Source organism: Amblyomma maculatum, chromosome 2, assembly GCF_055883805.1.
Source record: "Amblyomma maculatum isolate TAMU_Amacu chromosome 2, ASM5588380v1, whole genome shotgun sequence".
Taxonomy (NCBI): domain Eukaryota; kingdom Metazoa; phylum Arthropoda; class Arachnida; order Ixodida; family Ixodidae; genus Amblyomma; species Amblyomma maculatum.
The window spans coordinates 169,546,395-169,558,566 of NC_139345.1; the positions used below are offsets into that span (position 1 = coordinate 169,546,395).

General features: G+C 45.1%; 1 protein-coding gene across 1 annotated transcript; it reads right to left on the reverse strand.

Moving 5' to 3' along the window:
• Positions 1–1,892: 1,892 nt before the first annotated feature.
• On the reverse strand, positions 1,893–11,522 carry LOC146200409 (uncharacterized). The gene is made up of 3 exons (XM_084592351.1): positions 11,433–11,522; positions 3,124–3,273; positions 1,893–2,453 (listed from the first exon to the last, which is right to left on the reverse strand). The coding sequence occupies exons 1-3, from the start codon at positions 11,520–11,522 to the stop codon at positions 1,893–1,895; spliced, it is 801 nt and encodes a 266-aa protein (XP_084448477.1).
• Positions 11,523–12,172: the final 650 nt, after the last annotated feature.

Sequence of the window (12,172 nt, forward strand, 5' to 3'; positions counted from 1 at the left end):
CAGCGGAACTGGGTCTGTGTTCTGTGTTTGCTTCGTTTGGTGGTGCCGTTGAGGCGCCCACAGGGAAGAAAGTTTTCCGCATTTTAAGTTTTGTGCCACGAATCCAGCACATAATACACGGAGAGAGCTTGTCCAATGCGCTGCTACAGAGTGAACGCAGGGTGTAAGCAGTATAAGGTGACTAATGAAAGTATATACGTTAACGTTCGCCTTCACGTTCTCCTTTCGATTCACCTCAGTCTTCTCGTCCGGGCTTTAGGGGTGTCGCCAACAAGTCAACGAACCGACACTGGAGTGGAAGCAACCAAATTCCGGCCCGTTCAATTGTCGAGCCTCGCTACGGAGAGCGAGTGCGCATTCTTTCCTTTCTTCCCGTAGTGAGAAACGGGGGAAGCTTCGGCTAAGAGACTTCGTGGAATGTAGCCTGGCGACGCCGGGACGCATATGTCTGCCCCAGGTGCACACTCGCAGGAGACAAGCGGCTGACGCCAGCTACGCCGTCTAGACGGCCACCTCCTCACCCTCAAGCCAGAATCCGACATAGGGGCGTGCCAGCGAGTGCGAACCGTGTTGGTGCGTGTGTGTGAGAGTGCGGGAAAGTGAGGTGACAGAGACATTCCCTCATGAACTGCCCTGCCTTCATCTAGGGGACATAGGGAATCAGACCTATAAAAACGGACAAGTGTGTATCGGGGGTCGTAAAACGAAGACTGCTGCTCTAGTCAGTCTCCCACGAAAAACGCTACCATGTAAATTTTGTAGTACATAAAAGTTTTACCCATCTCCCTTCAAAGGCCGGTTTCCAGCGCCTCGTCCTTGTTCCTGCTCCGACTACCAACCGGGCCTGCACCTCGGAACCTGGGTCACGACAACGTCTAGTTGATGTTTTGAATCTGTATAATTAACTAGTTACTTCCCATATTCCAAATTTGGCACGCCGCGACACTTTGCCATCCTATACTTTATACATATAGTATGGTGAGGCAGCCAAAAAGAGAATAAAATAATATGCCTTTGCCTGTGCCAATCAATATTTTATTCCTAACGTTTTACTGAACGACACATGGCCAGCGGACACCTTTCCGTCCTTGTTATGCGTTTATTTCCATCTGTCGGGAAATCGCGAACGTGTGAAGTGAGGCTTTCGCCTGAATAAATGAAATTACAGAAGAAAAGCGCTGCTGCGGCGTCGCACATTCTAGGCAAAAACTGCCCACACTATCGCGAAAATGCTAAGGATACTCGAGCGCCGCGTGACCAACCAATGGGCGCCCGATGCCTTGTAGCGAACAAAATATGTGAGCATGATCTTCACGATATAGTTTTACAGTGCTGTTGCGGTCTGTATCACTAGAGCGTTCATAATCTACACGATCCTGCTCAAGTCCGTTTCCGCCACTAACAACAGTTTGCTCAGTAATTCTTGCTTGCCTTTTTATGTATCTTAACGTGTTTCCTTCTGGTCTATGCTTGTGTACGTCCGCATAGAAGTATCATTACAGAGACTGGCTAGAGACAACTCATTAATACCTTATATCAGCGAATAGCGATTTTATAGGACGAGTGATGAAATAAAATCCACTTCTGCGTTAACCCTGGCAACGTACTAGAAGGGAATTAGATCGGCAACCTAGTGTAAGTCGGCAGGTGCAGATGGCTCTGGTTAACCACGTTGATGGGCAAAGTATAAATATGGTTACGGCCTAATGACCACAGAAAACAAATTTTGGTTGCTGTTGTGACTGTATACACGCGAGATTGAGTGACAACGTTTCAAGCAGCATTCGTTTTATTGCGTCATTGCTCTTAGCAAATTTGTGCTAATATGTGAATAAGGTGCTTCTAGTTTGAAGCTATCTCCAACCACTATTTACTATTCAGCAATGTCTTAATTACCGGCGGCGCCGGTAACCAGCAGCCCACCCGCTGGCGCCGCCGTATCCGGCTGCACCATATCGGCCTCCAGCGTAGCCTGCAGCACCATAACCGTAAGGAGTGTTGCCTCCGTAAGCGTAACCACCGAGGGCCTGGCCATTGAGAGCGCCGGCAAAGCGCCCGTTGCCACCGTACCCATTTGCGCCGCCAGTGCGACCGTAAGGATCACTTCCGTATCTTCCGTATCCACCAAATTCATTGTTGTAACCCGGGGTCAGTGCTCTTGATCCGTAAGCCGCGGAAGCTCCTGTTCCACCTGGCACCGGTGGGACGACTGGGGCGGCGTTGAAGACCGCGTCTGCGCTGGACCCCGGTGCAGTTCCTGGCTCGTTCGTGTCCACCGTGGCCCTAAAGCCGTTGGCGTCAGCGATGTAGTTCACACGCCGATAGAGGCCGTTCACATCCCGGTAGCCATACGATCCGGTCTTGGCGTTACTGGAGTCTCCTTGCTCGCTGTGGAAGAGGCGGTTACCGAACTCGTCCACTGTGTCGTAGCCGAAACTATACGGCTGGGGTGCCTACGAAAAGAAAAAATAAGCAGTTTTCGGAAACCTCTATGTGTAACCCGAGGCAGGACCAGACACAGTGATGCTTCTAATGTAAGTATTAGTGCAGGACTTTGCTCTATTCTCACCGTCAGTGCTCGCCTAATATATTGACATGTCCATAGGGTCCATGCAATATTTTCTGACTTGAATGGGCTGATATTTGAAGGACAGTTATGAAAGAACGATTGCAAGAGGTTGGCAATTCTAAAACTAAAAACATGTATTTATTGGTATTTTCTGGCAGTGTGAATACAAGAGGATTTCATTAACATAATATGTCGCACTGCAGTGTTAAATGCTGTCAGACAAGCGTCTTTGTTTTCCTCACGATAATGTAGCTTGTCTGCGCAGCGCGTGTAGAATGACGCTGCAGTACACGACGCAAGCAAATGAAGCACGTGAAGCCTCTAAGCCGTTCAGATGCTCGTTGTAAGTGTTTTAATAAATTGTGAGATTACGTTAGGCGTCAAAGAAGGCCCCCATTTCATTCGAGGTTGGATTGAATGAAATGTGCAGGTGGAATTTAGTATTTGTTTTAAAACTGCGTCACTGGAAGGAAAAGTAAGAAAGAAGTTTAGTTGAAGTTATATTCGACAATCTGCAATGGCAGAGGCACCAAAGTCGGCAGGGTATCGCTTACAGTAGCGTAATCGCCATATCCGCGGTATGGGCTTCCGGCAGCTGGGGCAGCGTAGCCACCGTATCCACCGTAGCCAGCACCCTGGTATCCCGTCTGGTGGTGTGTCAGCGCATAAGCTCGCGCCGCGAAGCAGAAAAAGAGCAGTTGAACCTGGACATAGGAGGTGAAGTTTTTTAGAGGGGATGTTGTGCCAGCTAACACCAAACATTAAAAGAATATTACATAGTTATGTAAACCGCACAATTTTTATCTTATAATTATTTGAAAATAAAGTTATATTTCTTTACACGCTAACGCCGAGTAAAAATCTCCATGCTATCAAGTGTTGTACAGAAAAAAGTACTTTATTGTTAAAACTAAATGTTATTTAAATGCTTTTTTTTAAGTTATACTCCAATGTAATGATCATAACTGTAAAACAGCACAAAAAATATATTTCTAAGAAAGTGTCCAACTAGTTTCACTGTTCCTACGGTACTGATATTTTACACTAATACTACCTTGCAATATATACCTGTAAGATTGTGCATGTTACAGGCACATTATTTTATCAGAACCATTTGCTAATAATAATAATAATAATAATAATAATAATAATAATAATAATAATAATAATAATAATAATAATAATAATAATAATAATAATAATAATAATAATAATAATAATAATAATAATAATAATAATAATGATAATAATAATAATAATAATAATAATAATAATAATAATAATAATAATAATAATAATAATAATAATAATAATAATTGGTTCACAGGAAGGGAAAGGCGCAGTATCTGTCACACTTGCTCTGTGGACACCTGAACCGCGCCGTAAGGGAAGGGATGAAGGTGGGAGTGAAAATGGAAAAAAATATTGGTTGTTACCCATTCCCCACTAGCATTCTCCGGACACCCTTAAATAATGGTTATATATGCTTGTCGCCATGGCATGTATTCCTAGGTGTGTTGCCTGTATAATTTGTCGTGCACTGAAGATTTTAAGTATATATCGCCAAGTTCGTTTCTGGTCTTTGCATTACTTTGAATGAGTTGTGCACGTTCACACTTTGAGGATCGGCATGCTATTGCTAGATGACTCTTTCATTTTAAAGAAACTTGCATTTTTTCGTTTCAGTAACTTAAGGCAATGTTGTTGTAAATATTCAGAAATGGCAGAAAAAAATTAAACATTCAGAATATTCAGTTAGTGCAAGGTAAAACACCACGTTTATCTAACGTTTCAGTATTGTCTTGGTATCAGAATCACACGCAAAAAGTTCAGGTGTGAAGCTTTGCACAATGGTAGCTTTTCGGATCCGGCAGGTAATAAAATTCGCTTTTTGGTCTCATTGACGAACATGGAGTGACATCCTTATTAAAATGGAGTCCGCTGCTTATAAACAGTGATAAGTAATGAAACATTCGCAGGAAGAGGTTATAAATGATGCAGTTTCTTTTTTGGATGAACTAAAAGCCTATACAAAACGAATATAAAACTCGCAACGTGGCATACTTTGAAAATAAGTGGCAGATCTTATTCCCCGTGGTAATATGAGCCCGCTGCAGTTTTTCTTGTCAGTTGACAGATACGGGGGAAGGATCGGCGGTGTCTCGAATGCTCACATGTAATCCGACTTCTAGTGGCGGCGAACGTTAAGACGTCGCAGGGAACTAAGCCGCACAATTTGAGGCGAACCATCCGGCCCCGGCGTGTTTGTTTCCGTTTCAGAAGAGCGATTGCTGCTGTACAAAAGAAATTTTGGGGATGGGAAAACCCTCCTTTCGCTGGAACTGGCTAACATGAGTCTAGCGATTGGCAAGCCTGGGGAACGACTGGTAGACGAAACTTGGGAACGACAAAGCTCTAATACCGCCTTGTCGAAACGCTAGCTTGGATTGCGAACAGAGGCTCCCCCTGAACCATTGTTCAGTATTCCTTCATAAGAAATTACGGATAGGAACACCGGCTTCGTTTCGCCGTTGACCATACCACAAATGTGGCTCAGGGCACCCGCATGTTGGCAGGTACAGGAAAGATCAGAGGAGGGCATTGAAGGTATGGTGGGGGTCAACGCCGGCCCTAGTAACTTGGTGCGGATGCATAAAAGCATATGGGTTTGTAAAAGCTAGATTATGTAGAAGCCGAAGTGCCGTGGCGTCGAATAATGCTTGGGGGGAGGGGGAGGACTAGACATTATACTAACATGTTCCAGAATTTAATTCATTTTCAACAGGCGCACTAAGGCAACGACACAGCGAAGACGTTAATCCAGAATTTAGACTTCTCCCCATTTTCATCCAAAAGCCCAAATATAGCCGGTTCCTAATACAATGATTGCCTTTCATCCACCTACTATCTGGTTTCGCTGCTCACGCAGAGTCTTACATTTTCGTACTTACATATTCACTCACGGGTGCGGAAATATACAATTGCCCTCTACAGGCGTTATACAGCGAAAGTCACACGAAGGAAACATCTGGCGAATTTTGGCAAGTCCCTTGAAGTAAACACCACTTTCGTCAAGAGATTTAGAAAATAACAGGGCAAGGTCTCACCTTCGCAAACATTTCGCCTCTTTTCCGGCGCTCAACGTTGGCTCAGTGTTGGCTTCTATTGAAATACTGTAGCTATGCTAGCCAAGTAGAGAATACAGGGCAAAGTGAGTTTTGATGTCGGCAAAGCTCCGACCGGGAGCTTTTATACTCTTCTTGGCGATGTCACATGTCCTTTGAACACGTGACAATGAGCACGTGGTTTCTTTCGCCTTCGCTGTCGTTCGACCTTGCAAAACTACGCAGTCGTGCACGGCGCAGTCCGGGCAAACGGGTGAGTAGAACGGTTCACTTTAAGCGCGACCGCTCCGAAACTCTTGCTGCGTGCTTGCGAGAGAAACTACCACGCAAGAATTTCACGCCAGTCAGTTACGTGAAGGTTCCACTTAGAAGTCACAATCCGGATTGGCTGCGCACGGTTTCTTCACTGCTTCAGCCTTGTGACGCATGCTGTTGTCACGAAATGCCGTTGTTTGCTCGACTTATTTTGACCAAACAACACGACAGGAAAACACAGTGAGCTTATGTTTTCTCTTTCATTTCACTGTTTCCTGCTTCTTCTGAAAACCAGTGACGATAAAAAATTAGCTCTCGTCATATAAATCAGACAAAACTTTCAATAATTTTGCCCTCTCACACTGCCTTGCTTGCTCGAAAACTTTTGACGGGGATTGGAAAAGTGCATGGTCAAGCAGACAGTGGGTTTGTTTAAATGGCTCATGACTGGAACAACGTTATCACCACACACACACACACACACACACACACACACACACACACACACACACACACACACACACACACACACACACACACACACACACACACACACACACACACACACACACACACACACACACACACACACACACACACACACACACACACACACACACACACACACACACACACACACACACACACACACACACACACACACACACACACACACACACACACACACACACACACACACACACACACACACACACACACACACACACACACACACACACACACACACACACACACACACACACACACACACACACACACACACACACACACACACACACACACACACACACACACACACACACACACACACACACACACACACACACACACACACACACACACACACACACACACACACACACACACACACACACACACACACACACACACACACACACACACACACACACACACACACACACACACACACACACACACACACACACACACACACACACACACACACACACACACACACACACACACACACACACACACACACACACACACACACGCGCGCGCGCGCGCGCGCGCGCGCACGCACGCACGCACGCACGCACACACACACACGCACACACGCGCACACGCACACACACGCACACACGCGCACACGCACACACGCACGCACGCGCACACGCACACACGCACACAGATAAAGAAACGCGCAGACTTTCTATACAGGGAGACGAAGAAAATCCAAGAATCACAACCCGTCGAACAGCAAACTTACTGGTGAAGCTACAGTTTTCTTCACTAGTTGTCCACTGTATAAGCAAATAACAGACAAAAAGGGATGCACACTGCCGCTAACAGCTATGTTGCCTGATTTTGTTAAAGCGATAGCGTCATAGGCTCCGTACTCTACAATAGCCGGCGTAGGCATTGCCGTCGTTGTCGACGAAACGTTGTGAGAAAAAAAGAAAACAGAAAACCAATATAATGACCTCGGCCAAGTGGTAGTTAGCGGGCGACATGCCCAAGCACTGATTGGTCAGCAGGTTGTATGACGTCACGAGGTCCCACGTCATCATGAGCATGCCCCAGGTAGGCTTAGCCAGCAGGTTACATGCTCGGGTAGCAATTGGTCAGCGCGTCGTGTAGTATTTCGTATAGTATTTATATACTACATGTCCCAATAGTGTTAGCAGTTGGCGCACGTGCTGCTTGTTGTTTTTTTCTTTAGCGTAGCAACATCATGTCAGAAGATTAGGCCATTTTTGATAAGTCTTAGAGGAAGTGAAATATTACTCTTTAGCAAAGTCATTCAACTCTGGATAGCTGGATACCAACGTGCTTTTTCTTTAACAGTTGTCGTGTGCGACCCCCCCCCCCCCCCCCCCCCCCCCCCCCCCCACACACACACACACACACCCAATATCGCAATAATTATGTTGTCGAGTTGGCAGTTACAGCTATGTTATGGGCAGCTGCAACACTTCAATGAGTTTTCCTTAATGTTGCGATTTGGGGCGACGAACTCTCAAATCTTTTCTTCGGTGTTAGAACGTCACGAAGCCTCAATTATTTATTTCGACGCAGTAAGTTACTGTAGCACGTTTTTCTTTCAAGCAAGTTGAGAATAAGTGCATTAGGTATCACACTCTCGACCTGTTAGAGACCCATGCATTATTATGAGGGTACTGGACGGCTATAGTTATGTACTAAGAAAAGTATTGAGGAATTAAATAAAAAATCGCGTGTCATCTACTGGCTTGAAATGGGTGTTTTCTAAATAATTCAGGCGGGTGCAAATTCAAAGAAGAGCAAGACAAAGTACACATCTGACCAAAGAAAAAAAATGCAAAATTTAATTACGGTCATGAGTGCCCGAGAATCCTGTTGTATTCGCAGTTCCTGCTTTTGGTCGTGAGGCAGCATGAAAAGGTTTTCTATTTTAGTAAGCTCGAAATTTTTATTGACTTCACACAAAAATGCAAGTATTAAATACAAACAGCGGGTTTGAGTGGTGTACATGCTAATCTTGTTGATGGGCGAATTGATGTGCGGATAAATTGTTTGCAGAGACAATGAAAGCAATATTTTGCTCATTTATGGTTTCGGATTCACATGGACTCAAAACTAATTTTCGCAGAAAATCACAGTATAGCCCTGAACACTAAAGAGAGGTCAGTCCGCGGCTGTGCTGTAAATATCTTACAAATTTTATTAAAACACCACCGAGTAGATGGATGCGCTTGAAACAGAGAGCCTGCTGTGTTCGGAATCTAAACAAAAATATTGTTTTGAAGATTACGCAATACATATCATGAATCATTTGTCAGGCTACCCTCTGCCAATGGTCTTAGTACCACTCTAGGTGCGTGGTGCTCTGCATCTGTTGTACACCGATATATTCACAGGCAATACCTTGCCTGTTTGAGTCAATTGTCAATAGTTCGTCAGTTTTGTTTGGAGTATAAGGACGCCAATCCTTTGCCATGCTTCCGAGGTCAGTCCCTGCTTTCTGTTGTTCCATGGCAGCGAAAAAAGAACATAATTTGCGCCCGAATACTGCAGGTGGCCCAGGTATTGCGATTGAGCGCGATGTTTCCGTGTCCGCGTGTCCCAAGCGCCGTCGAGGTACCGCGTGTTCATGGGGCTCTTTGTCCTGCTCAGCGTTCACTGGTCTGGCTTGCCTGGTAGCGGTTGGTGCAAGGTTCGGCCTAAGCAGGAAGAAGACTGCGAAGAGAGTAATGCCGCAGATCCCAGTCGCGTAGCTGCGAATGCGCCTGGCCGAAGATCCCGCGTGACGGTGGTCATCGTAGTCTTCAGAATTCAGCAAGCAGCAATAATTCCGTCGAGGCCGCAGACGCTGAAGCTGCAGCATTGCGATTTCCCTGACGAAGCTGGTCTTGTGGAGTCTGGAAACAATGGCGAGTCGATAAACCCGCCAGCGTGGAACCCGATTGATGCTGTTCTGAAGCCATGTATCTTGTCTAAACGGTGCATTGACTGTATGTTCATTGTTTTCTTCTTCACCTCTTCGTAGTCACCGGCACTCTCGATCAAATCGGATGCTTCATGCCACTGCAGAACGCTGACACTCTGGCTCAGATAAATCCGAGAGGGACCCGTAATCAGTGCAAGATATGCATGCAAGGAATACGGGGGGTGATACTTAAATGCGATGTGTCAGTTGTGTGTGCAAAAAAAAAAAAAAAATAATAACCTGAGGCCCATACGATTTCTACTGGCTGCAGTCAACATGCTTTCTCTAATCGCAAACAACCCTGTAGTAGAACTTATATTTTATTGGCTTCTAAGTCTATAGTATGCCGCACATAAAGTGTAGCGGAAAGTAACACGCAATTAAGCCTTGCAGAAGAAAACATTACCTGATATACGGGTGAACAGCAGGGTGAAACTATCGCTATGACTATTGGTGTCTTATCCGTCCAATGGGTGAAGTTTCCGTTCACATTTAGCCAGCTCCTTTTCCGAAAGATCCAGTAAAAGACTGCGAGTTCTACCTATGATGTACGGGTTCTTGTTTCTCCGGTACAGTTTCCTCTGCTACACTGATGCTACACCTTGCTACCTATCCTAGCTGTCATGGAGGTGTACAGTGAGGACTGGAAAAATGTTGTACAAAAGAGGTCCTATAGCAGGTGACTCGATCAGGACCTTCAAACACTTGTGTGTGGCTAAATACAAAGAAGCTGTTGGGAGGGAAACAAGCAGTGAAAATTGGGAACACAAAGAACATGATCAGCTGAATAAATGCAAGGCATCTTGCTCCAAGGAGTAACTTAAATCCAGTATGCTTAAATAGTCACATATAGAATGAGCTGAACCAGTGCACGTTGGAACATTGTGCATGTGCAAAAAAAGAAAAGCAGCGAAAACAGCGAGGAATGACTAAATCATAAAAACGGTTGGTGTGGTTTTGGTTTATGAGGCTTAACGTTCCAAAGCGACTGAGTTTATTAGAGACGGCGTAGTGAAGGGCACTGGAAATTTCGACCTCCTGGGGTTTTTCAACGTGTGCTGACATCGCGCATCACACGGGCGCCTTACTTTTCGCCTACATCGAAAAGCTGCCGCATCGGCCGCGATTAAATCCCGCATCAATGAGCACAGTAGTCGAGCGCCCTAACCTCTGCACTACCGCGGCGGGGCGTAGGAAAAGGGAAATGCATTATATAATCATTAAGGTGCAGGGAAATAATGTGGTCATTTTAAAAATTTCCGACTTTGATCATAAATTCATTCGAGATTAAAAGCCTTTTTAAAATAGGTTGTGACTAGCTTCAGAATAAAAGAGCCCCATAATACGCAGTGTACTGACCCTAGATGGCATGAACTCAAGGTAACATGAAACTCTGTTTACAACAAATTTGAATTATTGCTGTTTCGATAAATATTCTAGAAATAAATGTAATTGACAGGTTATTTTTCATAGTTTTTAATGTAAGCGTACCACGACGATATTTTACTTGTTTTTTGACGATTGCTATAGTGTTGGTTCTAAAGGAACTTGCAGTGCAGTTATGTGGCGGGAAGAATTGACAGGCCCTGATTGGTAAATTTTGTGCGGTTTGTAGAGATGGGGCGTAAGTTTGATAAGTATTTACTAATTAGAAATAGTTGACGTCAGACTTAATAGATGGATAACGTAAAGTGATCCGTGTGGAATCACTGATATATGATTGAAATTTTAGGAGCATTTTGTAATCAACAGTTTCAACGCGGTATATCTGTGACACGCATGTTTCCCGATGAACCTGGCGTCGTGACAACGAAATTTTCTTACGGATCAACAGAGTGATGACGTGACAGGTTATGGAGTCATTCGACCATTGGTTGCAAAGTACCTTACAGGAAAGAAGAGCACTTTTAAGAAAAGATGAAAAAGTAAAGAATAGGTGCAAAAGAGAAAAAAAGTAACAACAAAAAACCTCCACACTACGAGCTAGACCAGCAAACAGCTGCTCCTTTACACCGTGCAGTAAAAAACGCACCTTTGGTTTCGGCCATGATCGCTTCAGCACGCCATAAAGTCGGGCCATGTCTTCAACGAACATCATGGCGCTTTCATTTGGCCTCTCCATGGATTCGACACTGGAGAGCTTGTTCAGCCCTTTCTATTCGGGGCTTCCAAAGTCGCACAGAAGCTGACTACAAAATACTTGCCTAGTCGTGAGGGTCGACTCATAATTCTCGAACTACGTCTTGGCGGAGTCCTCAAAAGCAAAATAGTCGTTCCGCAACATGCGATGGTTGTTCCAGCCGTTGTAGGCGGCGACGCGATGGTAGTGATCAAGCCAGGTTTGAACGTTTTCAAATGAATCTCCATGGAAAAGCCTTGGAGCGCAATAGATGACGAACGAGGAGCCTGTAGCATCTGTTTGGCCAGTAGTTTGAGTGGCTGTTGTGACGGGCATTCTGTCAGCGGGGGGACTAATGCGCGCAGCCGATTCGAGTGGAAGGCATTGCAGGCTTCGGCTTGTTCGAAGGCCGGTGGGCGCGGTAATGTCGTTACTACGATGGTCGCTTCCGTTGGGGACAAATAGCATATATCTATCTAGCACCTGCACGAATTTTTACTGGTGAAAATAGCAGAACAGCAACAGTCCGTTCGGTAGCCTCCGAACACCAGCGCACTTCTGTCTCTTCGACTTCCCACGAGGGGCCATACCAGTTGCACAATTAATGTGACATTATGCTTCTGATTGTGTGCTTAAATAATACAGCATGAACC

Bases quoted from the DNA above. Each gene is read 5' to 3' on its own strand.
- LOC146200409 (XM_084592351.1), bottom strand. From the start codon at position 11,522: ATGGAGAGGCCAAATGAAAGCGCCATGATGTTCGTTGAAGACATGGCC. The intron at 3,274-11,432 runs GTGCGTTTTTTA...TCCTATGTCCAG, and splicing joins GATCATGGCCGAAACCAAAG to GTTCAACTGCTCTTTTTCTG. The intron at 2,454-3,123 runs GTAAGCGATACC...TTCTTTTCGTAG, and splicing joins GATATGGCGATTACGCTACT to GCACCCCAGCCGTATAGTTT.